Source organism: Crotalus tigris, unplaced genomic scaffold (assembly GCF_016545835.1).
Source record: "Crotalus tigris isolate CLP2741 ecotype Arizona unplaced genomic scaffold, ASM1654583v1 scf7180000017969.2108049, whole genome shotgun sequence".
Classification (NCBI taxonomy): domain Eukaryota; kingdom Metazoa; phylum Chordata; class Lepidosauria; order Squamata; family Viperidae; genus Crotalus; species Crotalus tigris.
The window spans coordinates 74,829-102,671 of record NW_024096751.1 but is presented as its reverse complement, the minus strand read 5'-3'; the positions used below and the strand labels follow the sequence as shown (position 1 = coordinate 102,671).

The 27,843-nt window shown below is 45.1% G+C and overlaps 1 protein-coding gene across 6 annotated transcripts in view; it reads left to right on the top strand.

Annotated features, from left to right (window-relative positions):
• Window positions 1-27,638, top strand: part of GATA2 (GATA binding protein 2) — a 32,308-nt gene extending 4,670 nt beyond the window's left edge. The window contains exons 1-6 of one of the 6 annotated variants that reach the window (XM_039345641.1): window positions 128-332; window positions 11,294-11,757; window positions 12,905-13,528; window positions 16,611-16,789; window positions 22,710-22,835; window positions 23,932-27,638. In XM_039345641.1, the coding sequence (XP_039201575.1) occupies window positions 11,529-11,757; window positions 12,905-13,528; window positions 16,611-16,789; window positions 22,710-22,835; window positions 23,932-24,231 (1,458 nt within the window). In that variant the 5' untranslated portion in view covers window positions 128-332; window positions 11,294-11,528 and the 3' untranslated portion in view covers window positions 24,232-27,638. Of the gene's footprint in view, window positions 1-127; window positions 333-3,985; window positions 4,190-10,421; window positions 10,659-10,702; window positions 10,853-11,293; window positions 11,758-12,904; window positions 13,529-16,610; window positions 16,790-22,709; window positions 22,836-23,931 lie in introns of those variants that run through there. The other 5 variants (XM_039345644.1, XM_039345643.1, XM_039345645.1 and 2 more) reach the window with 5 other exon arrangements.
• Window positions 27,639-27,843: the final 205 nt, after the last annotated feature.

The following is a 27,843-nucleotide window of genomic DNA, read 5'->3' as shown; positions in this document are numbered from 1 at the left end:
GTTTGTTTCTGTATCTGTGCGTGTGTGTATGCGCGCGCGCGCGTGCGTTTCTGACGCTAGTTGTACGTGATTCTATTTCTGTACCTGCCTCTGCCCGTTTGTTGGAACAGTGCGAGGGGTAGTCGCCGCCGCCGCCGCCGCCGCTGGCTGAGCCGGCCCCCTCCGCTCTCCAGACCAGGCAGCCAGTCTCTCTCGGCTGCCACTCCTCCCGGCCGCTCCCCCTCCCAACCCCTCTCCCTTTGCCCGCGGCTGGCATTGGAGGAGCTGCCTGTTGTCGCTGCTGCCGCCGCCGCAGGGATCGGGCGCCAGGAGGGAGACCACCCTCGGTTGCGGTGAGTAGCCGGGCTGCCTTTGCTCTGCCCCCTAAGAGGAGTCGCTCTGCCAGGTCTTCGGCTGGGCCGTCTGGCGGGTCCGGTGCAAATCCTGTCGGGTTCTTGGTCGGGGTTTATTTCTCCTTCCCCTCCTCCCCCCCCCCGTTACTTCCTGACCCCCATCTTTCTGTTGACTTTCTCCGGGCTAGAGGCGAGCTTGCAAAGGCTCCGGAGTAGAAGCAAGTAGTAAGGGGAGGCACGCGGTTTTGCGTCAAAGAAAGAGCTGAGCGCCTGGCCTTTGAAGTTTGCAACCGGGACCCGCCCTAGACGAGCTGGACCCAGCGAAGCGGCCGCTCCGAGGGTGTCCCTCTTCCCCGGGAGAAACCGAAGCGGAAGGGCGACCGAGCTGGGTCGATATTTTCAGGGTGCGAGAAAGGCGGTGGTGGGGAGAGAGACCCCTTTCGTTTCGCTTTGGCAAAGGAAGGAGTGTGTGTGTGTGGGGGGGGAGAGAGAGCCTTATAAAGAGGAGGCCGAGCGGGGCAGGCTGGAGCGGGCGAGAGAATGAACTTAATCTCAGGCGTGTGGCTGGCGGGAAGTTTGATACCCAAAAGCAGGAGAGAGAGAAAACTCTTGAAGCGAGTGTTAGTGACAGGAGCCGCAGGTGACAGGACATCTAAGGGGGGGGGGCGCGTTTCGGAGAGCGAATAGCGCAGACAACCCTGTCTTAATCGGAGGACTTCCCAACGACACGCCTGGCTTGTGGTTCTACAGTAGCCTCTTTCCGGTTCATTGTTTTTTAAAACGGGATAAATTGGGGGAGGAGAAAGTATCTAGGAAAGTCTCTGTGTGTGTGTGTGTGTGTGTGTGTGTGTGTGGGAGAGAGAGAGAGAAAGAGTCAGAGTGAATATAAACAAACCGTTCTTTGCTATGTCTGTTTAGGCGCCCGATTACAGGCACAGGTGTCTTTGTAGCACAAAAAAAATACAACTGAACCGTTGCTAACGTGTCTTGTCGGCACAAAGATGGAGGAGAACGATCTCCAATATACTCGATGTCCGAGAAAATATAACAATCAAAACAAAAGTTTCCGCTCGGAGGAGAGAAATGAATGGGGGAGCAATTTGCAATAAATTATGAGGTTGGTCATATATATTAAAAGGAAACGCGGGTTGTTGTTTTTTTCAAAAGCATAAACCTGAATTTAGAAAAAAATGCGAACTTTCTGTTTCTCGTTAATTTTCTAAGAGCGGCTCTGATCTCGGTATTTCCCTTCCACAAATCATAAGTCTGGGGAGGAAGCCTTTCGTTTCCCAGGAACGAACTATAAACTTACCCACCCCCTCCTTTTTCTTCAGTCCAGAGTACGCGCCTACATACTATTGTAAAAAAAAAATAAATCCTAATCCCCGTGCATTTTAGGGGAAACCATCCGCAGCTTCAGCCCGTCCTCATTCTTCCCTCGGCTAACCTTTCCGTTTTGAGCCCAGAAAGGGAGCTTTGGCGGGGGATGGCGCAGGCTGAGCCCTCGGCGCAGGGAGCCGCCGGGAATTGGAGCCGGCTGGCTGCTACCGCGCCGCACTCCTCTGCCCGCTCAAGCAGCTTCTCCCCCGAGAGGCGTTTAATGAAACGAACAGAATGGGTGTTTAACCAGCCGTGGGAAGCGGCCTGCAGCTCGGTCCCAGAGAATGAGCTCTGACTGAGCGCGGGTTTCAGCGACCAGGGAACTAATTCAATCAGAGGCCGCAACGCGCCGCGTTCACGGACCAGAAGACATCCCGCTCGGCGGCTTCCTTGTTCGGAGTTGGCTGCACGGAGGAGGCATTGAAAAAAGGGAGATTGTCCCCCCCCCCGACGTACCCCGCCCTCCCAAGAAGCGGGACTCCTCGCAGCGAAGAGTTCAGAAACCAGAGCGGCCAAGAGCCCTGGGGGCGCCCGGGTCGGGGACTGGAAGAAGGCGTTTAAATGGAAGAAAGTGCGCCTTCCCTGGTTGCGAGGAAGCGAGAAGCCGGATCTCCACTGCACAGGAGCCGGGCCGACCCGGCGCGATCCTGGAAGGCGCCCTTGGCTCCTTTCGCTGCTCGGGAGAAGCGGAGGGAGCCCCCTCCTCTCTCCTGCCGGCCTGGACACGCAGAAGGAGCCGGCCTGCAAAAGGAGAGGGACTCGGCTCGCCAATGCGCTGGACTTAGTAGAAGCAGGGCTGGGGATCTGATCCCGGAGCCAGGAAGCAGCCGAGGCGCCAGGGCCCGCGTCCTAACCTCGGAGGCTCGGAGAGAACCGCGGCTCTGCTGCTGCTCCGAGGATTAGTAAGCCCTTCGCCGGTGGGCCGGAGAGTTGAAAAGCTCAAGAAGGTTCCCCAGAGAAATTGGAGGGGGGCGCCTCCATTGCTTGTGGTTTTTTTTTTTTTTTAAAAAAGGAAAGGGCAGCTGCTACTAGCAACAATATCGATGGTGGTGGTGATGATGGTGATGGTGATAATGATGATGATGGTAATGGTATTCACTGTAACAAGAACAGCAACAGTAACCCAACTGGGTTACTGTTGCTGTTCTTGTTACAATGAATACCATTACCATCAATGATGAAAGCTGGAAGAGGGAGTGTGGGGAGCCCTGTGAGATTCGTGGTTGGGGTTGGAAATGGGGTAGGGTGTTTTTGGTTCTCCCCCCCCCCCTTTTAATCTGCCTGTACATGTTTGCAGCGGGAGACCCTTTCCTTCCCCGGCGGGTGCCCAGTTTTGTCAGGGCGAGGGGGGCACTAATTCAGCGCCGATCAAGAACTGGCTGTAGGGTAACCTGACCCGCAGCTTCAGGGGAGTTTCCTGGGCAGTCTTAGGGTCTCTCTCTCTCCCCCCCCTTTCCATAAATCAGCCACCTTGATTAATCTTTACAATTTGTCTTTTAAAACAAACAAAGGCGAATTATCAGCTCGTTAACTGAGATTTTATCACTTGTCTAAAACAAACCTTCCCCTTTCCACACAGAAAGCTCCGGCCTGTTGTTGCCTGTGGGGAAACGTGATAATTAAAAAAAAAATATGATTTCAATTGATAATGGCTACGAATGTATTAATGTCAGTGTTAACCGAACGGTGCTGTTAGCCAAAGGGATGCCACAGTGACATTTCCTTTTATCCCATCAGATTTCAGGGATAATCGCGACATGCTTGCTGGAATGTTGGTGATATCTGATGCAAAACGCTGCGGCTCGCTTGGTAATTAAAATCTTGCTGCTCTGTTGGCCTCTGAATCTCGCGGCGGTTGTTTAACCTGGAAGCGGGCAGGAGAAAGATGCCCCAACCAAAATGTTTAAACTTTTTGCTTGGGCTTTATTGTCAGGGAGTTCTTAAAAACAGTGCTTTTTTTTTCCTCTTTCGCACGCTTTTATTTTAAATAACGTTCTGTTACACGCATTATGAAAAGAAGGAAATTTATTAAAAGGACTCTCTCTCTCTCTCTCTCTCTCTCTCTCTCTCTCTCTCTCTCTCTCTCTCTCTCTCTCTCTCTCTCCCCCCCCCCAAGTCTGGCAGAGGTAATGGGTGAGTTTTCTTGAGTAGTTACTCTCTCGCTAAATTGCCCACAACCTTTGACTCGGGTTGGCTTCGTTTTGTCCCCGATGCCAAGGCAACCAGTCTCAGGTAGTGCTGGGATCTCCCCCCCCCCCCAGCACCTCCTTTCCGGACTCCGTTTGGTAGATCCGAGTCTGCCGTTTCCGAATACCTCTTTTCCTGGTTGCTGCTGCATTGTTTCGATCCCAAGCGCGCGCTCCGGCGCGGGCGCCAATTCCCACCTCAACGTGTGTGGGTCTTCGTGCGCGCTAGCGCGAGCACGGGAACTGTTAAGTTCGGACGAGAAGCAGAAGCTTGGTGGGAAAACCAGAAAGGTTGGTTTGGAAGGGGCCAGGGGAAAGCCAGCAGCCTCCGGGCCCGGGAGCGGCTTGCTCGCCTTGCAGCCTGGGGCTGGCGGGGATGTGCTGAGGTCCAGCGGCACCTTTGTCCCCAGGCGTCCAATGACCCTGAAGGACAAGAGGCGCCTTCTAGACTCCAGACCTCCCCTCTGCCGGGCAGGATCCGCTGCAAGAATGCCGCTCGCCTTCTCGGTTTCCAGCCGTGGGAAAAGAGGAGTGGCCTGGTCCGGCTTCGTGGGTTCCTCGCAGCCCCGGTTCGGCCTCCGTGCTTTTGCCGCAGAAGGATTCGTGGGTCGGTGCCCTTGCCACGCCGGCTTTCTCCTGCCCGGAGGTTGGCGGCTGCTCTCTGCTTTGAAGCGAGGTCTTTCCTGGGAATAACACGCAAAGAGGGAGGGGGGGAGCTGGGGGCAGCGGAGGAGGAGGCTGGAAAGGAATTCAAAGAGGCAGCCTCCCAGTTCCAGCACGGGTCCCCTCCCTCTCTCCCTTCCCCCCCTCCCCCGGCACTTGCCCTTCTCCCCGCAGCGACCCGGGGCGGGATGCCCGCTAGGAAGCTGGAGGGCAGGGGAAGGTGGGGGGCGGGAGGTCGGAGCGGTCGCCCGAGTGCGCCTTCCCGGCTGCCTCGTTTTTAGAATCTGGAATTGTTTTGTCTGGGTGGGAAGGTGAGAAGGGTGAGCGAGCGGGAGAAGGGTGGCTGAGGGTTCAGATCCCCGGCTGCTATGGGGAGAAGGAAGGCAGACGAAGGGCGACGTAGTAGCGTTTGGGGGGCTTATTATTAACAAGTTCATTTCCGGGCGAATTTGGCAGCGGCGGGTGACGTCAGAGCCCAGGCGTCTCCCTGACTGGGGCCGCCCAGTTGGGAGAACTAGACTCCTATTGCCCAGTTACTGGCTGTCAATCCTCCCTTTCCCCTCCCTTCGGAAAGGTGGGCTTTTCTCGCTCCCATAATGCGGAGTCCAAAGGCAGAAAAGAAGTGAATGACCCGCCCTTCGTTGCTGCGTGGGGAAAGGTCCACGGAGGAGGCTAACCCTGACTGTGGTGGTGTTTTGCCCCTTATTTGCCCCGTCCCCACATCTTTGGCCATAAAGTGAAGGTTTAGGAAAACTAGCTTTACCCCACCTCTTCCCCACCATCTCATCCCATCCCATCCCCCATCTGTCGTGGGAATGCGGGATTTCATACATTCAACAGGTATTTGTGATTTTAACCTAGCTTAATCCTATCCCCGCAAATAGGGGGTCATGCACCCTGATCCTAGCCTCCCCAAATTCTCTTCCTCGGAAAGCCTTTTCTTACTTTCCATACAAAAAGGAATTGACACCTCAAGGTTTATTTAGGAAGGGCGCTGCCTGCCGATCAGCGCCGCCGATTCGGACAACGCAGGCCATACGTTAAAGCTACACCGTTTTAGATTAGCGTGTGCAACCGACCATATCGCCATATAAGGAGAGATTCCATTTCGTTCTTGTTCAAGATCACCTAGAAGTGTATTTGGAAAGTTATACCCAGAGAGAGAAAGGAAGGGTGTGGGAATCGGGGAGGAGAGGGGGGGAGAGAAGGAAACATTTGACCACCGTTTCCATGTTGTCCAGTGGGCAAAGCTGCAAGCTTTCCAGATGCACAAGACTCTTTGGAGAGAGGAGGAGAAACGGGGAAGAAAAGAGTCTTGCCTGAGTTGAAAGTTTACAGAGTGTCTCCCCCGCTACTCCAACAGCGTTTGAAGGAGTTGAAAGATTTTTTTGTTTGCCTGCCTGCGTCACTCTCCTGCTCATTTTATCTTATAGATTATAATTCGTACTGACACTCGTTTCATTTACACCAATGAGTTTATATAAAATGGATTGTGTCTCCTTTAGTGCCCCCAAATAAAAGGCGCCATAGCTGCCTTCTGTTTATAGGAATATCCAGGGAAGAGAAGGGCAAAGAAGGAGGGGGGAGGGGCTTCAAGTAATAGCCTGGAGGCCACTATCAGGGCTATCATAAATCCCATCCTTTGGGCTTATTGCTAATACTGAATATCACTTCTGATACTGTGTGTATAGTTTCTTCCCTGTTATATTTGGGTGGCTATGTGTTGATTCTTGTTTCATTTAAACCAACCAAGCATCTATTTTAAAAAATAACCCTCGACCCCGGAGACATTTGGTCCACAAATGGTAAAACTTGAACTTTTCTTAGGGTACAAGTGGCTAAAAAAGCGAATGTATTAATTTGGTCCATAAGTAAAAAACTGATTGGGTTCTGTGTAGTTTACCTGGTGCTTTCCAGCTCTTAAAAAAGAGGCTGGAAAGAGTCATTTGGCACAAGGGTGTTGCATTTTGGATGAGTTTGCAGTGAGCTCTTCACAACTCTTATCAAAAGGTAGTGGTTTCTTTTTCAAAAATTGGCTAATGCCCAGGGTGACAAAGGAAGAAAACTGTGTGGGGCATTTCTGGCAGATTTGGAATTAATTCAAACCACCAGTTTCTTAATCTCCTTCTGGGAGAAAAGTTGCAATCCTGAGGTAATCTTGGTTTTCTGGAGCATAAATGTATCTAAAATTGCTTCATGTAATCCCTCATTTACAACGATGAAGATGCCTGATTTGCCATAATTAATCTTTTAGTCTTTAAAAGGTGCCACAGGCTCCATTGTTGTAAAATATACTACACTCCTTTCCTAAAAGAACGAAAGATGGCCAGATAGGCAGAACCCTTGTTTCTAGGTCATTGAAAAGGCTTACTCTGGAAAGAAAGAAACGATTTTGAGCTGAGAAATACTTGGTATTCCCAGGAAGATCATTCACATAGAACATTTCGGTGTGCCTGTGCCTTTGCTCCTATGCGTGTGTTACTTGCCTGGGTACCTTCTACTGAGGCCCCAGAGATGAAAGTACTCTGGTTCTATAGGGTGGTATTACACCGAGTTACTCTTCCGTTCCCAACTGGATCTTCCACTCAGCCTTTCCATGTCGTTCTCCCTACAGGTGGGAGGACCTGGGTCGCCGCTGTGGGTGAGTTCCGATTGATCGGATCGCCTTTAGGATTCCGAAGGACGGGCGGGAGGCGAGATGAAGTCAGAAAGGCCTACAAAGGCCTCTTCAAATCTCCGCCTAGCCCAGGGCCTGCGTGCTTTCCGGAACAGGAAAGGGGGCAAAAGGGCCAAATACAAAGAAAGGAATCCTCAACTAAAGAAAAAGTGCGCGGGGCCGGGGGGGGAGGGGAGGAGAGCTAGGAATGTTTTGCGTTCAGAAGAAGCTGAGATCGGCTTCCACAAGAGTATCTTCGCTTGCTCTGCAAATCAACCCCCTTCGTGGCCACCCTTCGCGCCGGTTTAGCTTCGGATGTAGCACCAAGCCCGCCTCACTTTAGGAATAAGGAGGGGATCCAAAGAGAGAGGCTAGCGAGGAGCGAGAAGGGGGCTAACGAAGAGAGTTGATTTTGCTGTCAGAAGTTCTGCCAGCACTTAACTGAAATGGGTTAAATCCTGCCCTGATTGCGCAAGGGAAGGCAGAGGCAAACGACCACAACGGAAAGGAAAAAGGGACATTAAGCACCCTGATTAGGGATTAAGCTCTGTTGAATTTACTCAGAAGCACATAGGATTGGGCTGCGCGAAAGTGAAAGGAAAAACCTGGGGTACAGCTAATGGGAAAAGGGAAAAAAAGTTAGTTACCGTGAATCTCCGTGATCTACACACACCCTTTATTATCTACCCACCCACACATTGCCGGGTGGGAGAGATCTCCGTACAGGCTACATTCGCTGCCTATTAGGAGTTCTCGCTCCCCACAATCTGCAACGGTGGGCTATGGGCTATGGGGTTTTCTCCTGGGTATGTATGTACTCAGAGGGGGGGGGGGATTTGTGTAGCAAAACACCTGGCGATCTCCTCTGAGGCGATAAACCGACGCTAAAATATGCACGGGAGAAGCCAGAGGATCCCCCAATAATCTGGCAACAAGTTGCAGGCTTGAGTGGCAGCCGCGTACGTGCGCGAACGGCCTCTTCAGAAACACAACTTTTGAAAGGGGAACAGACGGAAGTAGTAGGCTGTCATTAAAATGGAATCGCGTGAATATAACAATGGATATATTAAAAATAACCTCCGTCCGGTAAAGAGTGAGAGTTCCTGGAGGTTCCAAATTTTGCACAACTCAGAAAGACCTGCCCGGCGTCCCCAGGGCTCTGCGTGGAAGAGATCAAACCCCAACCCCCCCCCCCCAGAGCGAGATAAATCCTCTAGACCACCCGTCAGTCTCGCTGCCCATTGGCACTAAGGGTTTAGCAAGCAGGTCTCTCACGGAGGACGGAGGGCTGGGGGAAGAATTCGTGCTTCCTTCACTAGGAGAAGGCGCGAAGGGGGATCCGATCTCCACTGCACAGGAGCCGGGCCGACCAGGCGCGATCCTGGCACGCGCCCTTTGCTCCTTTCGCTGCTCGGGAGAAGCGGAGGGAGCCCCCTCCTCTCTCCTGCCGGCCTGGACACGCAGAAGGAGCCGGCCTGCAAAAGGAGAGGGACTCGGCTCGCCAATGCGCTGGACTTAGTAGAAGCAGGGCTGGGGATCTGATCCCGGAGCCAGGAAGCAGCCGAGGCGCCAGGGCCCGCGTCCTAACCTCGGAGGCTCGGAGAGAACCGCGGCTCTGCTGCTGCTCCGAGGATTAGTAAGCCCTTCGCCGGTGGGCCGGAGAGTTGGAAAGCTCAAGAAGGTTCCCCAGAGAAACTGGAGGGGGGCGCCTCCATTGCTTGTGGTTTTGTTTTTTTTAAAAGACTTTTAAGTACCAAGCTTTTTTTTTTTAAAGAAAACCCGACTTAAGTCATAATAAATGGCTTAATGTAAAAATGCCGCCCAATAATCGTCGTCCTTAAGTGGGTAATTGATTTGAAGGTGTGTGTGGGGGGGGGGAGGGAGAAATTATTTTGAAACAGGTTTTTCGCCAATCGGTTGTTTGGTTGTGTTTCGAAGCGATCCTTTCCTGGGTTTGTGTTACCCCTTGGAAGGCGCCGAGCGAAGGCGGCGGAGGTCGGCCGCCAGGTCTTCCTAGCCACCCAACTGGCGGCTGTTAGGAGCCGTTTATTTAAGCTGAACGTCCCCATAGCTTCAAGCCAACAGAAGATTTCGAGGGTTTTAAAACACAAGGTCGCTAAGAGTGTATCTTCAAGTAGTTAAAGCACGTGTAGAATTTAAAAAAAGGAGGGCCCATTCTGTTAAACCGCTTTCCGTCAGTATAAGAAGAGAAAAATGAAATAATATAGGGGTGATTTTTCTTTTTTTGGACCTGGATATGTCCTGATTTCTTTGACCTTACTGAATGCAAGGAATTCTAGACCAGCTATTCCAGTTGGTTTTGTGTTTGTTTATATAAAGGCTGTTTTCTGAAAGGTTTGTGCTTTCAAAGTAACTCTGTTCTTTCTGTTTGAATCAAAATATTAAGGTTTTTTTAAAATTCAGAATTATACTTATTTATACCCAAGATTCATACCTATAATTACTTGTGTTGTATTTGGTTTTCTACTATAAAGTTATTTGCTGTTTCAAATAAGTTGAGGCGTTTCTTGTAATCAATGCTAGCCTACCGCTTCGGAAGAAAAATACACTTCAACAAACACAATGAACTAACTACAACTAGGAGAGAGAAAAAACTGGGCATGAACAATTATGATCCCAAAGTTAAAGATATTCACACATAAGCACTGACTTCAAGTTTCAGTTGTGTGTTTTCATGAATTACCCAACAGAAGTGTTTGATTTAAATCAAGCACATAAATATTCGCATTTTAAAATGTTGGGTCGATAGGATTTTTTTTTTTGCGTGTGTGTGTGTGTGTGTGTGTGTGTGTGTATCTAACAAATATTCTGTTTTTGCAAACCTGGGGATATTTCGTAAGCCCCCCTGTTCACCATCCTTTTGCACTGCCTCCCAACACCTGGTGAAATATCTTTGCTCAAAGTCTTAACCTCAAGCCACTTGGGGTTATTTAGTGCCCGCTGCGGACTTTCAAATTTCGATGTGGGCCGGGCACTCGAGTTGGTGAAATCCTGGTGTTTTTGTTTTGTTTTGGAGGTTTTTTGCGGGTTTTTTTTTTTTTAAAGAAGCTCCTCCGATAGAGGAGAGACTTGGAGTGGGGCTATCTCCAAAGTTATCGCGGAGTGAAGTCGAAAAGACCATGGAGGGTGTGTGCGCGGGCGGGGGCGGGGGCGGGGGAAAAAAGGGGGGGCGAGCGTCTTTCTCTTTGGCGGGTTCAGCACTTTTTAGCTGTTTGGAGCAAACGAGGGAATGGATTTTCCGGGGCCAATCGCAAGGCGAGACTAGACGCCGAGCTGCTGATTGGCTGGACGGAGGTTCTTAGCCTGTGCGTAGCCCCTAGTTCATGTCTACTGAACTGAGTCCAGCTGGCGCCAGAGCTGACACAGGATGCTTTGGGGATGTTACAAAAAAGGCCAGAATAAGTGGAGCTTGCCATCTGAGTAAGAGCCTCCATCCAATCCTCCTCTCTCGCGCTTTTTTTTTTTTTTTTTGCATTTCCATCCTCCAAACAATCATCCGTCACCCCATTCCCTCCTCCTCCTCCTCCTCCTCCTCCCCCCCGTCCCGGTTTACAACCTAAAGAAACTTTTCCAACATTTGGAGTTCGATTCAGTCTGCTTGGAAGATCTCCTTTGTAAGTATGTCGACGAGCTGAATGCGGGGTTGGTGTGGGGAGGAGAGAGCGCGACGCCTGGTTTTGTTTTGCAGAAATAGAAAAGCTTTCCAGTTTCCTTCACCCCCTTTCTACGAGTTTAGGACCTCTTGGGAAATGTCAGTCCGAGCCCCATTGTAGACAAATGTAGATCAAAAGACCTGCCTTCTATCTCGCCTTGTTGTGGTTAAAGGAGGTCGTTCTGGCCGTATTACGAACGGGGAGGGCAGCCTGATGAGGATGCGAAGGCCGGGAGGGGGGATAGAGTGCAGTGGACGCCACGGGATCGTTTTCGCTGGGCTCTGTGCCCGCCTCCCCCTCTTCCGCGTTTCCCCCGAGTAGAGCAGCCTCTGCCGCGGTCTCTTCAGACTGTAACGCCTTCCAAAGGGCCGCCGTGTACTCATCGTTCCCTCCTTCTTACAGGTGGTGATCCCGAGTGTGTGGCGACCGGAACCTCTCTCCGCAGCTTCTCGCCTTCAAAGAGAGACACCTTTGCTTCTTTTTTTTTTTTTTCCTTCCTCCCCCCCCTCCTTCCAAGGCCACCTCGCTACTTCTGAGATCTCTGCGATTTTAAGCCAAACGAAACTAAGGCAAAACGGTTTGGGGGGGTTGGAGGGAGGCGGGGGGCTAGGGGCGGAGTGGGAAGAAACCCACCGACATGGAGGTAGCTACGGACCAGCCACGCTGGATGGCCCATCACGCCGTGCTGAATGGGCAGCACCCGGAGAGTCATCACCCGGGACTGGCTCACAACTACATGGAACCGGCGCAGCTCCTACCTCCGGACGAAGTGGACGTCTTTTTTAACCACCTGGACTCCCAGGGCAACCCGTATTACGCCAACTCAGCCCACGCGAGAGCCAGAGTTTCCTACAGCCAGGCACACGGTAAATTTTGCCTCCCCGTTGCCCCCTTTCCTCGCTTCCCGTTTTCTGCCTCGGCCTCCTGCTGATCTCGGTGGAGACGCGGCCGGAAGGTTTCTGGCAAAGCAGCAATAAGAGAAGGAGGGTGGGGGGGGGGGGAGGGGTGAGCCAGGGTGGGCTTAATCCTAGAAAAGCCTTAGCTGGCCAGTTTGGGTGCTGTTTTTAATTGATGGCGGGGGTGGGGTGGGTGAGACTAGAAAAGGGAAGCGACGTCCTTGTGCGTGGAGGAAGAGAGGGTTATTAAATGAATTTCGCAGCCCACAAGACAGGCCCGTTTTCCGGATACGAAGACTTAACGTAATTTGAAACACTTTTAAACGTTTACCCTTTGTCAGTGTCCGTATAAGAACGCTGGGGGTGCAAATAGCTGGAGACTAGGTTTTTCTTTTTCTTTTTTTTTTTTTTTTTTTGCAAAATAGGAAAACAATTCGGGCACCCGAGTATTCATATGCCTGTAAAGCTCTCTGGGAAGCAGCAGCAAGCGGGGAAAAACGCCTGCCCTTCGCTTGTCAGCTTACTCCGGTTGACATTTTACTTCCCTCCACGTTCCAGCTAATTTTGACATCCGATCGTGGAGCAGGGGGGCGATGTAAGACGCCTGCCCGGCGCTGCTTTCCGTCATTTACGCTTGGTGGGTAGGGTAGGGGGTCCCAGCTAGACTGGGAGGGGAGGGGGAGGAAAAAGCAATGGGCAAGTATACACATTTGCTTGCTTTTCTCCTTAACCCCCCCCCCCGATTTCCCGAGGAGGCCCCAGCTGCCTTTTTAAGCCCTTTTTGCCTGTTTTGCTTGAGAGACCGCAAAGAACGGGGGCCGCGTTTCAGCTGGCTCCCCTCCGCGGGTTCCAGAAACGCATCTGAGCCCCTGCCCTCCTCCAATTCGGACCCGTGGTGGTGGTGGTTTGGGAACCGATCTTCACGTTGGCGGGTGTGGGACGGAGGAGAGGTTCAGAGGGGTGGGAGAGTCTGCTTGTCCACCAAGCCCTGCCCCAGCAGGAGGGGGATCTGGGGGGGGGGGGAGGGGGCGAGAGCGGGGAGATCGCATTGGAACCCCGGCCGTTCTGGCCTGGCTGACTGGCGCCTTTTCCTCCTCCTCCTCCTCCTCCTCCCCAGCCCGTCTGACCGGCGGCCAAATGTGCCGGCCTCACTTGCTCCACAGCCCCGGCCTGCCTTGGCTGGACAGCGGCAAAGCGGCGCTCTCGGCGGCTCACCACCACAACCCCTGGACGGTGAACCCATTCACCAAGGGGCCCTTGCACCCTTCGGCGGCCGGCGCGCCGCCCGGCGCCCTCTCGGTCTACCCGGGAGGCGGCAGCTCCGCCTCGAGCGCCGCCTCGGCCTCTTCGCTCACGCCGGCCTCGCACTCGGCCTCGCACCTCTTCGGCTTCCCGCCGACGCCGCCCAAGGAAGTCTCGCCGGACCCCAACGCGGGCAGCAGCGCCGCCTCGCCGGCCTCGGCTTCGGCCGGCAGCAGCAGGCAGGACGACAAGGAGCCCCTGAAGTACCAGGTGGCCCTGGCGGACGGCATGAAGATGGAGAGCGCCAGCCCGCTGCGCAGCAGCCTGGCCGCTTCCATGGGCGCGCAGCCCTCCACGCACCACCCGATCCCCACCTACCCTTCCTACGTGCCCGCCGCCCACGACTACGGCGGCAGCCTCTTCCACCCGGGCAGCTTCCTCGGGGGCCCCGCCTCGAGCTTCACCCCAAAGCAGAGGAGCAAAGCCAGGTCCTGCTCAGGTAAGACCGCTCGCCCCCTCTCCTCCCCCCTTTCCTGAATAAGCTCGTCCGCCCTTTGGGTTGGGGGTGGGGGCACAGAGGTCGGGTCTCTCTCTCTCTGTGTGTGTGTGTGTGTGTTTGTGTGTGTGAGTGTAAGAGCTGCTCTCTTGTACGGTGGCAATTATTTAATTAACCCACGTATCAGAGAAGCGTTGGAAACCTTTTTTGGGGGGGGGCATCTTGAACCCTTTGCTGCTTGTCTTGCCGTCTCTTGGATAAGCGTGGCATAAATGTTGTTAAGTGTATTAAATCCCCCTGTTACAAATAACAGCCGTTATATTGTTAAGAATAGTTGCAGTAATAGAAGGATGGGGTCTGAGAAGGAGTTGTTCTTCCTTGTGAAATGCAGGAGTCTTTCCGGGGGTTTATTCTGTTTAGATAATTCACCAAGTAAGAATTATACAGTATTTAAGCGGGTAAAAATTTGTACGAGTATTTAAGAAGAGCAACAATTTTGATTTAAATGTTTTAGGCATTATAGCATAGATCATGTTTCTTCCCAAATTAAAAATACTAGTCCTCTCCCCAAATATATTTGACTAATGAGGTAGTTAATTTTTTAAACACACCCTAACTGCAATCTTAGCAGAACTTAAATGAATACTTAAGTCCTATTATTTATTCAGCCCTAGTTTAATAATTCCAAATAAACGAATCACCACTTTGATCCTGCAACTGTAATAAAATCCAAGAAGATAACAATCATCATTGCAACTATCTCTGGGCTTCAGGAGTTGGATCATTTCTTAAAAAAAACCCAAAAACCTCTACTCAAGGTGTAGTTAAATATGTTAAAGGGTAAGGCTTAAAAAGGCTTTTGTGTGTCACTGGCCAGTTTTAAATTTTCTGAATCAGATTTGAATGGATTTCCATATTCCTACATTTTAGTGAGAACATGTAACAAAATTAAGTTATCAGCAGTCTTTCTGAGAGCACAAGGGCATTTCCGGTTTATCTTTCATAATTTTAGTTTTTGTTAATTAGTTGGCAAGCCAGGTCTCTCTTTTTGTTCCAGCCATTGATCTCCATAGAATTCACTCATTGCTGGGCCCAAAAGCTGCCATAATCCATTAAAAAAAAAAAGATACGCAAAGTCTATAGATCTGAATTATGCAAATAAGAATTTATATTGGTAAACCTCTTAATGCAACCCCATGAAAGTCTGGGGCAGTTGAATTCATTGGAAACCCCTGATATGCCTTATATTCTTTTGAGCGGGATCTCCATTACTGAAAATTTTAGTTAATTTATTACCTGGTTAATAAAGATGAACTTTATTGTAATTTTTTGTTAACTTACAATAAAGTTCCTCTTCATTAAACAAGGGACTTCATAAATACTCAGCTGTTAAGAATTGAAATTTACGAAGTCATTTTCTTAAAACCTCTACAGAACTTTGCTTCCTCCAAATCATATGAAAGGCAAAGTTCAAATATAGTTTACATAGGAGTGCAGGCTTCCAAAGAACCTTTTAAATGATAACTTAAATGAATCCAATAAAACTGGAGGAATCTACAGTAATATGTGTTAGTTAACTCCAGTTCATCTATTTGTTAAACCTGCAACTTATTAGCCTGTCATTACCTTTACAGATTTGAAGCCAAAGATGCTCTTATTACTTTTATTTCTTTTTAGAAAGACATTCAGTGTGATAAATAACACTCACATGAAACCAAGCATAGACTATTTTTATATTAATGCAACATTGTTGTAGTGGCTTTATCAGTAAAGATGAAATTTACCGTGATATCGAAGAAAAACAAAACAAGATATGTTTGCCCCTCTTTTCAACCTGGCTAGCAATTCAGAAACATGGCTACTTTTAGGAACAATGCAAGAAAAGTGCAGTACTTTTTGTTGCTTCTCTGTTCGGATCATCCTCTTTAAAGAAATTCTGGAATTTTGTGTCAGAAGTAAAATATATTTGGGTGTTGTTTTTTTTCAGTTTTTTTTTTTTTTAATTTGGCTATTTTTATAAATTGCTCTCCATTGCAATAGGAATCACTGGGAAATTTGGTTTCAACCTTCCTCCCACAACTTCTGTCCTCCTTTGCCACATCTACAACTGTTTATTAGATGCAAGTTTTCCTACGATCCTGACTTGTAGATGAAACTGGGGAGAGTTCGTGACCATTTAATGTTTTTGTAGCAAAAGCAAGACTCACGACAAGGCGACTCCTGCAGCTTCCTGCTTAAGGAGGGACAAAAGCTAGGAACTTCTGGCTTCCCAGAGGTCCCTCATTTTTCACTCCAAGCCAGGGCTGTTTAAAAAACCACCCACTCCATAGATTAAAGGAGACACAGACACAGCTGAACTTAGTATGGCCAGCTCAAGTTACTGCCAAAGTGTATTTCCTCTGCATTAAATACTGTATGATTTGCATAAGCTCTACTCAAAGAATTTCCTTGCCCTCAAACAAATGAACTTTTAGTTAATATTCTTGCCCCCACCCCCTCCTCCTTTTAAAAAAGAACAAGCAGCCATGTTTAAGTATTTTGAGCCAGATCAATCTTAAGCCGATAACAAAGAGAATGCATAATAAATTAGATTTTGGATATGAGGGTATATGGAATGCCCAGAAACAAAAAGTTAATTGTGCTTCATTCTAAAGGGTGCAACATTTATAAGGAAAGGAAAGAAAAAAGAATCGGGCAAGCCAGAGAAAGAGAATTTTTCTCTAACTCCAAAACATTAATGAACAAAGATTCTGTATTCTTGTTTCAGTTCCAATATTACTTCTCAGATGTTGGAGAGAAGAGGGAGGAAAGAACAGCTTATGACTCTACATTTTGGAACAGAGTCTGTTTTCTCATGTGGCAGCTGTAATAAAAATACCCCTGCCTAGGTTAGACAGCATTATTGCTTGAAAATAAATGCTTGAAAAACTACATGTCCCTACCGTTATTGTACGTACTGTAAATGTTGTGTCACTGACCTGTCTTTTTCCTTCCCTTTTAAATAAATTGAATAATGTGCTGTTTTGATATCTGGAATCTACCTAAATGGACAATGCAAAAAGCTTTTGTGAATTTGTTTTTAAAGAAAGAAATCCGGTTTCTTCGTGTTTCCATTTAGAAGGCAGAGAGTGTGTCAACTGTGGAGCTACTGCCACCCCTCTCTGGAGAAGAGACGGTACTGGGCATTACCTGTGTAACGCCTGCGGGCTGTACCACAAAATGAACGGTCAAAACCGACCTCTCATTAAACCTAAGCGGAGACTGGTAGGTGCCTGTTTCTCTATCAGGTTCGGGGCAAAATGGTTTCATGGGACCACACAATGCCTATGAAGGAAGAGGGTACAATCTAACCCATCTGTGGGGTTCGGTGCTGGCATGGAAGCCAGATACGGTCTGCACATGAAGGCTGTGTGACGGAGAGGTCACAGAATAGCCTAGGAACAAATGACTAGTCATTTACATGCCAGGATATAAAACAGTGGCTATTTCATATGGGGATATGTGTATGTATTTGTATACCCTTAGTGTGCTCTTGACTACAGCTTTAGAAGTCCTGTGATTTGTTGCCCATACAATGGATCTTGTCAAGTAGGCTGCTGGTACAGACTTACATTGCCTCCCATGTGTATATTCTGTCTGTCTGTATCTTTGCAGCACATTCCTGTCTGTTTGAGAGTATGTGCCCAATTAAATCGGCCTACTTCTTCCTGTGCATTATTCTGCCTCTTTTATCCAGAAAAGACAGCTTCAATTCATTTGACCTCTTGGACAGGTCAGATGTATGCTCAAACTGAAAGAATCACTCTTGCCTGCCCTCCCAGCTGAAAAGTACAAAAAGTGACCCGAAGCAGAAAGTATTTAAAAAATATATAAAAATAATAGATGAGTCAAAGCTGTTTCTGTCTGTTCAGTCATTATTTGGATAATTTTGTAGTCAGAGATTCCATGGTAAAACTAACATTAGCCTTCTTTAGAAGCGATCCTCTGATTGCCCTTTTCAAAGGCTGATTATTTTTCCATGGAGTCACCTATACTTTGTATTTTCATTTCGGGGTTGTTGATTTTTTAATTTTTGAAAAAAATTCTGAGCTCCTGGTAGTAGTTTCCTATCCGGATATCTGTATTGTGAAGATAAGGAAACTTTGTGTATCTGTTTCCTGGCTCTAAAAGCTTTAAAGAGTTTCTATAGGCAGGCTATGCTATTCAGGCAGTCTGTTTTGAAATTGCAAATATGCTCTGCTGTACAAATATTTGTTTAAAAAAGGAGAAAACACACACACACACACACACACACACACACACACACACACACGGAACAATGTGATTTGGGGGGACCAAAAATGCCCTTGCTCTTTGTCAGGAGGCATTTTTCCAGAATGATTATAAGGCTGAAGGAACAGTTCTAATGATCTAATGCTGGGACAGGATGCAGAGGATTTTTGAGGGTTAGAACTTCAAGCGGGTGATTGTCTTAATGACTTACTTTTCTTCTGAAGTGATTGACAGAACTAGAAAAATGTTGAGACAACAGGGAAATGTTATTGTCTCTGACAGGGCAAACTCCATGCTAGACTAAATGAGACAGGGTGTAGAGTTAAGGGCCAGTGTCTAGTAGGACACTGGAATAAGGAATAAGCAATCCCAAGTATGCAAACATAGCTCTCTCTTTTTTCCACAAATATGGCTTTTTAGCAGGTGAGTGGCTAGAGGTGTGTATGCGTGTGTTAATTGTTGGATCAGGAAGAAGGCAAATTTAACATTCAAAACAAATCAGTATAGTTATCATTCTCTTGTCTACTGAAAAATAAGATGCATTTTAAAACCTGATTTTATCTTATTGCATCTTGAAACAAGAAAAAATTGGAAGTCTGAATAGAAAGGGGACGATTTATATACCTTGTCCTAAGCCTATAGCCTGATAAGAGAATTAGCCTATTCTAGCAAGCGCCTCATTGCATCAATTGATGCACTGGTTGGCATCTCTTAATCCAGTGTTCCCAACTTTGGCCACTTGAAAATGTGTGGGCTTCAACTCCCAGAATTCCCTAGCCAGCCATGTTGAAGTCCATACAACTTCAAATGGCCAGGGTTGGGAAACACAATTTTAGAAGTTCCTGGCAGCAGTAATCTTTTGTGAGGTTCCAACAAAAAAAGGAAGCATTCTTGACTAGTTTAGGTATCCCCTTTTCTTAGACCTTGTTGCATTTCCAGTGGATCAGTTTAGTAAGAGTTCTCTGGTTTACAATCTTGCAGATTGGCACTAGCTGTAGATCAGTGGTACAGCACATTTTTTTTTCATGCAGAGAGTTGGAAGTTCAATTCTTGGTAACTTAAAAAAAAAAATAGATGCATAGGAGAAATTTTTCTCAGGGCCAAATTAGTATTTAGAGTAGACTAAACTATATGGATAAAACAGATGCAATTTGTTTTAAGGCAGTTTTTTACAAACAGCATCAGAAAACTGATGCTTAGCAAAATAATATAATTGTGGCTTCTCCAGTGTAAATTCCTGGTCCCATTTAAAAAAAAAATAAAATAGCATTCTTTCTTCTCCCATGTTGTTGTTTTATATGCCGATTAATTCCAGTTAGTCTTATGTAGGAGAATTGTCAGAAGGATTGTCTGTTATTCTCTCAGTCAACCTTAAAGGTATTTTAAATTCTGCTACTTGACATAGATGCCACATTCAGCTATACTGAATTTTTAAAGGGTCAGCTATATTCTACATCCTTTTAATGTGTGTTCTAGTTATAGTCGTTGATTTTCCTTTCTTACTATTGAAGTGTATGATTCTATTATATAAAGTTGTACACAGCCTGCTTTAGTGTGAGTCTCACTGAAACCAGTGGGATATCAGTAATAGTATCCATTGAAGTAGAGGAATATCTTTATAAATTTCTTCTTATTCTTGAATTTGTAAAAGAAAATTGTGCAAGATTCATGAAAAATTGAATGTGCAAAGTAGATAATTTTTATAATATATTATAATGGGAGGGAAAGTATTAATATGTGGTATACATAGTAAAATTAGCCTCTCTTAACTGCCTTGTGCTTCCAGATTTTTTAAACTACAATTTCCATTATTCTCCAACATGATCACCATTTTTAGACTAGTCTTAATTGTCTTGTAGTGGAGGTTGGACAGAATATTAGTATAATGTATTAACAACGCCTGTTTTATGCGACTCCAAATTTAGATCCACATTTATCTGTGGATGCTTCACTTTGCTACCCCCCAGGCTCTCTTCCCTGTTCTTCATTCTGAGATTTTTGAAAAATATTAATATTTTAAAATGCACAATTCTCATGCTTTAACGCCATCTTTATTTTCAAGAATGCGTCTAAGTCTCAGATAAAAAAGATGGCTTGTTGCATCATTGATGGTCTGTTTGGGAGTAATCCTAGCTGCTCGGGAAAAGGAGATAATAAACAGAAGAGGAATTTTGAGAAATGGAACTTGCAGATAGGATTAGTTGTATTCTGGTGATTTGGTGCCTTATATTTGATGTTTTCCCCTTTGAAGTGAATCAGTGAAGTTTTCTGAACCAAATCACCAAAATTCTCACCTCTTATGATAATGCCCTCACCATTTTCTCAAGGCTAGAAGGAACCCACCAACCTCTAAACTTGACAGTCTAAACTAAACGATGAGAAATTTGGTCTGATTTACATTTTCAATAAATCAGGGTTATATAGCCGCTGTGGTATTATTGTGTGGCTGCTTCCAAAATCAACACAGAAATTAATTTGATTTTAAAAGGCCTCTCTCACAGACTAAATATTTTATGTGGAGAAAAAACATCTATATTTCCACATACGGCCTCAAAGAGGGGACAAAAATATTTCCTGAAACAGAAACCCTTTCTTACCAAAGATTCGTTTGCAAAAGAATTTTCTTCTACTCTTAAAAACTTCTGAAATGACACTATTGTTTTCAGGGTTATGGGTCACTCTGCCAAGTACCAATTTAAGGAGGGAAAGGTATTTTGTCTGAATGTAAACCTTACTTTCATGTACAAAATCAGCCCCCCCCCAAGCAAAAATGAATGCAATTCCTATTGGAATTCATCTTGCCATATATTAGTACAGCAATGTATTATTAGTACAGTAGTATTATTAGTATTATTATTTAAGCTGCTCAAAACTTCAGCCTGAATACAAAGATTTATAGAACAAATGAGCTAATCAATAGATGCTACTGTTAGGCTGGTATTTGTTTGCTGAAGTGTAGTAAATTCATGAGGGCCAGTTTCATTTACTTCTTTTAACGTACGAAGAGACAGTTATCTGTTATATATTAAAGTGAATGCTGTAGTACAGCGGTACCAGCATCATCTTTACAAATATGGTAGTTATGTGGAAGAAAATATACTGAACGCTTTTTCAGTGCAGCATTATAGATCCCTATTATTGCAATCGAGTTGCTGAGGCAGAGTGTTATGTACCGGAACAAGTAGCCTAAATATTCCAAATCCTTAAATTGCAAGTTATTAAAATTAAATAATTAAATTTGTCTTTGAAGGTATTAAAGCACTTTGGTCCTTATTAATCAGAAATGGGGCATTTACATAGAGTTTAATTTACCTTGTTTTTATGAGTGATGGTGAAAATACACTCGCTAATTAAAAGTCTGATATTTGTAATGTCTTGGCATTTGAATATGCCATAAGAATAGCAAACAAATAAATGCAGAGGGGAGTTAGAGGCAATAAGACAGTGCAACATATTAATGTAATTAAGGTTTTGTATCCAGTAATTAATTTAAGGATTCCTGACTGGATAGAGGAACCTCATGATCACACCCAGCAGTCATGTAGATGTTCAACAGATGGGGCAAGAATACCAAGCCCTGAGGCACTGCACAAATGAGGAACTATAGGCTTGACCTCTCCCCATCAATGTTGACTACAGAAAAAGAGGAAAACCACTATAATGCTGTGCCCCCACTCCCAAACCCCAGGGTTGGGATTGTTAGGTCCAGTGACAGCCTCTTATGGGAATATATTACCACCTCCTTCAAAGCCAAAAGAACAATACCCTCTGTCACCATCTCATGAAGCCAACTGCAGGTCACCTCCTGGGCAGAAAGCTCAGAGGACCTGGATCTCAAACCCAAGTGGCTTTGCTTCCAGTTCTGAGGAATTGCCCATTACTTCAGGAGGCAGAGATTCAAATTTATGCTGGATAAAGACCGTGCCCTAGGCTTCTCAGTCCAACTCTGAGTGTGTCTGAGACTTTATCTTCTGGATGGTTTGAATTTTCTTCACAGTGACCCTGTAGGTTTTCTTGAGGCTCTCCCTCATATAAAGCAAGATTGACATTTTTATGCCCAAAGTTTCTTAGTTAAGGGAATTACAGTATATTCACCCATGCTTAGCTTTGTGTTCTGGTCCTTTAAGCAATTTTCGCCTACTCCAGTTCTGAGACTGGAAGTGAGGCCGGCTGGGAGAAAATGAGTTAAAATGATGAAGTGGAATAAGAAAAGGGAAGAGTAGTGTGTGAGTAGTTATCTGTATATTGTTTAGCTAATTGGCCTACATGTTCATTCTTTTCCAACTTGCCCTCTTCATGTGTGATATAATAGTTTTAAGAAGTTGAATTAGAATTCTGGGAATTGTAGACCCAATATACCTGAAGGATATCAGAGGTGGAGAAAGCCAATGAAAAGAATAACCCTCTACAAGCCTGACACATAACTAGTATGAAGGTGGCTGACAGGCTCTGTCTCCTGATTTTTAGATGTGTTCTCACTTAGAGAACCTTAACTTTCTCTGATTTCTGACATAACCTTGGGGTTCTTCATGCATAGCTATAATTTACTATTCATTGGCTAGTTGACTTCCCCTGCCCATGTGCAAAGGATGAGAGGACAACTGCTTGGAAGGGGAGTGGGGAGACAGGGTTTCCTAAATGCCTAAAGCTATCCAACACTGGCAAAGAAATGGGGGCAATAATAAGCACTCATCCCCTCTGATTTTGAGTTGGGAGTGGAATTCAAATTATCCACACATTGAGTTTCCATGTATGTTTGAATGACAAAGCCACAAAGCAAGATAAAAAAGACAGAACTTTAAGAGAGGACGATTGAATATTTCATATCTAATTTAAAACTAATGCATCAGTTAAAACTGAAAGAACATCTTCTCCAATATATATATATATATATATTTTCATCTTTAATTAGTCAGCAGCTAGGAGAGCAGGAACCTGCTGCGCTAACTGCCAAACCACCACCACCACTTTATGGCGACGTAATGCCAATGGGGATCCAGTTTGTAATGCCTGTGGACTGTATTACAAATTGCACAATGTGAGTATTTTCTTGCCTTGTGTCTTCTGTTGCTTGCTTAGCTGAGATTGATGCCTTAACTGCCTGCTGTCCACTAGCCTTTGCATTCATTGCAAAGGAACATTTTGAAAAAAAAAAAACACCCTTCTTTAATGTTCCCTGGGGAAGTCATAATCATTCTTTGTTGGCATAGTGATGCTGGGTTCAATAACATTATAATGTGTTAGCTTGGCTTCTAAAGCCCAGATAATCTAGGCAAAGGGAGTTATAACTCACAGTTATTGCTAAAGCATATTCATTTCTGTTCTACTATACCCAAGAAATGAAAAGGATATTTAACACACATTTATATAATGAATGGTTTTTATGTAAGCTGGTGCTTCAAAACAAAACAACAATTAAAATTAATCTTAAAAATCCAGGCTAGGTTCAAGGAGAAAATATTGAATCTACATGAGCATATATATAGGACAAGGTGAAGGAGTTTTAAAACTCCAGGTATGAAGTCAATGTAGAAATGTGTGCAGAATATTCTGTGTGTATACAGACAGAGGTAGAGATTCATATGCAGATATGAAAGCCAATTTGGTGTAGTAGTCACAGACACTGGATTAAAAATTGATAGATTATAAATTGTAATCTAGCTTTAGGTATTGAAGCCACGTGGTGGTTTTGGAGTCAGTCACATGCTCAGCCCTATGAAGGCAGCAATGGCAAATCACTTCCAAAAATATTGCCAAAAACCCCTGCATAAACCTGTCCATATAGTTGCCAGGAGTCAAGATTGACTTGAAAGTGTATGTACACCCCATACACGCACAATATTTTAGGATCCAGAGTCAATTGATTGTTAAAAGAGCCAGGTTAAGGAAAGGAAGAGTGAAAGCAACCAGATTATATTGAGATTGGGGTGGTTTCATCCAATAAATTTATAATTTATAAAACACAAGTTGCTGGGAGAACAAAAGTGAAAAATATATAATGCTGGATCAGGGGGAGGAGGGCACGAAAGGACTGTTTCTCAGGGAAGGTTTAGGGGGGCTGTTCAAATATTTTTCTTTGTGCACAAAAAAAGATCACTTTGCTTGCAGGAGCCTGATTTTCTCATTTCTTTCAGGTGAACAGGCCCCTGACCATGAAGAAGGAAGGGATTCAGACCAGAAATAGGAAAATGTCCAACAAATCCAAGAAGAGCAAGAAAGGCTCTGAATGTTTTGAGGAACTGTCTAAATGCATGCAGGAGAAGTCCTCACCTTTCAGTGCTGCTGCCCTGGCTAGTCACATGACACCAATGGGCCACTTGCCACCCTTCAGCCACTCTGGACATATGCTCCCAACTCCCACCCCCATTCATCCCTCTTCCAGCATCTCATTTGGGCATCCACATCCATCCAGTATGGTCACAGCTATGGGATAGAGTTTAATGACTCTCACAGACTTCCAGCATTGCCTAAGATGACAGGAAGGAAAGACTTTGCCCGGGGAAAGAGAATATAAGGAAGAAAGAAAAGAAAAGTAAAAGGGGATCTTGTTCCAGTAGAATTCAACGCCTAGTGCTAAATGGAAACTTTGCAATGATGGGTCTTCTGCAGAAATGCTTAATGGTGCCTGTTATGCACTTTGCTCCCTCAGGTAAAAAAGGAGAAAGAGGAACTCATCTGTTTGATACGATACCTGCTTGCCCCAGTGGAAAGGAAGGGGTGGCCAAAGTGCTGAAAGAAACTAGAGCCAACTTTCCTTTCTCTTTGTTCATTACTGTGAATATTGTAAAGAGATTAGCCATCTCCTGAAGCAGAGGAAGTACAGTAGTAGCCACCCCTTGCTGGATTTCTACCATGGATTGTGTTTTGTGGGGAGGAAAAATGGACAACTTTATTAAAAAAAAAAATCTACTTTTTAAGAAACCAGTCACACACACACACACAAAAATAAGTATTTATTTTGCTCTTGTGGTCCAGAAAGAGCTTCAAAACTCTTGCATGAATTTATGGATCTTTTATTTTATTTTTATTTTGTTTAAAGAAACATGCAACCTAGTAGAAAACAGTTTTTCTAATTATTATTTTTATTGCTTAACCACCACATTTTTGTTTTTCTTCATTGCTGTTAGATTTTTTTTTTTTTTTAAAGAAATCTACTAGGAAGGGGATGTGTGTGAGAGAGGGAAGCGCTTGGCTTTAACATTGGTTACAATGGTCTCAGGCATGGATTATTCAGACATAATTTCTGCAGTCTCTTTCTCAGTGTGAATATCTTGATGTAAAAGTGCGGCATTCTACAAGAGAGCAGATACACTGGACAAATGGCTAAAAGGTTTTCCATAGGGAACAATCTTGCTGTGGCTGAAGAATAAAATAAAGGGAATCTGGATGTCTTTCTCATCATACTTCTTTTAAGAATGTGTGTGGACAGCTAGTGGGTTGATACAGGGCATTCCCACCTCAAACCATTTAGCCTGTCTCAAGGGCTTCTTCTTTGCTCTTTTGATTGCAAGTCAGCATAGACCACCAAGTAGCTTCTCATAACTTATTTCACTGTCTTAGCCTAGTATCTGCAGCTTGTTGTCCTCTCCCCAGTTAGGCTATAGTTACTATGTCCTCAACCAATATGACTTATGACCATTCTGTTGGATAGCAGGGACATCCCAAGACATCTCTCTATTGAATGCAGAGGAACTAAATGAATCAATAGGTGGACCTTAACAATAATGTGGGGCTCCCAACTCTTCAGCTCCTTCCATGGCTCAGTCTGTTGTGTTGAAAATCTGGGTTAACATCTTGCATTAGAACTCCCAACTTCTCTTCCAAGGCATTTCTCCCATTAGGTTTATTACCCGTATTATGCACAGACAGATGAACAAGTTAATGAACTGCCATACACAGACCAACCAACTCAGTGGTGGCCATTGCAGCAGCTATATTCTATAGCAGTTGTCTTGTGCAGCTTTTCCTTTTTCCGTCTGTAAGATTGTTTAATGGGAGGTGCCAAGTATTGAATCTATGACACCTTTGACATACAAAACACCTATGCTACTAGGTAACGGTCACCCTTTCTTTAGGACAATGGTTCTTAATCTTTAAACAGAACTTTTACATTTGTAGACCAGCTCCCAAAACTTGGTTTGTAGACCAACTCCCAGAATTCCCCAGTCAACTGGCTGGCTGGGAAATTCTAGGAATCGAAGACCATATATCTTAAAGTGCCAAGGTTGAGAAACACTGCTCTAGAGGACTATATGGTTAGATTAAACACATAATTTCATTTCATGGCAGAAGGAAAACCCTTTAAGACAAACAGCTTAAAAGGAATGCTCATGGTGGTTCAGTTTAATCTGTTTTCCAAAGAAATTTCTCCAAGAGACATAAACATATAGTTCATCTCATACTATCTTATTAACATTTTGGCCAAGCAAAGATGGAATTGGCCACCTGTAGGCACAGATGTTGTGACAAATGATCTGCTTGACTTGAGGTGAAAAACAAGTAAATGAAGATCTGCAAGACAGGGGGAAACAATGATATTTTCAACTCTTCTGACAGATCAGATGTAGCAACATCAAGGGAAAGTGATCTGCTCATGGGGAAAATGGGGTATATGGTTTCCTATAGCATATATATATATATAGGTAGATAGATAGATTTGTTTTTAAAGAAAATCACAAGTGTTCAGAAACAAAGTTGTCTCCCATTCTGAAACCATACTGTACGTAAACAGCTGAAAATAAAGCTCTTGCCAGTGTGAAATGTATTCTATTGATTGTTATGATCTGATGACTTTCATGATCACAAGGTCCAATATAACATATGATGTACATATGTAGCTATATTTCTGATGAAAAAAATGACCCCAATTAACTAAGGGGATTGATAATGTAAATCGCATAAAGCTAATTCTGTGGCAAGTTTTTAATTGTATTTTTTTCATTTTTTTTTTTTCAAGTCAAGCCCAACTTGTATCTTTAACTGCAAAAGTCTGCTTAAAACAAAAATCCAAGTGTACATTGTTTCTGCTTCCTCCTAAGTCTGTAACTCAGTTTTTGGTACAAAGGACCAAGCATTCCAAGCAAATGCCTTTTCTCACTATTTTGGTTTCTGTAGGCATAATGTAGTTGCACTTTGTGAAGAAATAGAAATGACAGAATGCCCCCCCCACCAGAAAAAAAGCCCCACAAGAAACCCCTAAACCAAAACCTTAAAGAAATCCCACCTGGGATAAATATTAATTTCTGTTAGCCAAGATGCAAATTATTTACCCCTTTTCCTTGATTTGGGTGCATGTGTGTGTGTGTGTATGTGAGGAAAGGGAATTTTTAACGTATATGGTACAGTTATCCATTTTTTGTAGTAACCGGTTCAGATTCTGTGAGGGTCAGAAGTGGGTGGGAGTGTCTGGGTGAGAGAATGAGGGAGAAGATAATGCTAGGAGACAAATCCACCCAGTACCACTGCTGCCCTGTCAAAGGCGAGGCCTACTCAGGCCCTCCTTTTAGGAAGACTGAGGCTGCACATCACAAATGCTTGCTGGACCAAGTCCAAGGTTGACAAAGTGCAATAGATTGTCAGTCACTGCAGCATAAAAGAACCACAGTCAGGATTTAAATTATTTTGTAGTTTTATCAGCATAAAGATTTGGCAGTATTTTCTGGTTTTTTTTAAAAAAAATTGGCTTAATTTTTGGATTAGTGAACTAAGTTATTGTTAATTATGTACAACATGTTTATATATTGTCTGTAAAAAATGTATGCATCCCTCATATTCCTTCAAGGTGAATACTGCTAAGAATAATAATAATAATAATAAAAAAGATTACCCCCTTTTTGTGAAAGCAATTCTTGTTCTACTTCATGGATCCTGGATGCTCCTGTGCTTATTCAGGATGACCTTGCTTTCGTGATGCAGTAGCATTGGTGTAATGGAGATGGGTGTGGGGAGAAAGGTAGAATATGGAAAGTTATAGATGGAATAGAAATGGACGAAGTTCTAGAACAAGGTTAAAGTTTAAAAAAGCAGTTTATGTCTGGAAAATGTCC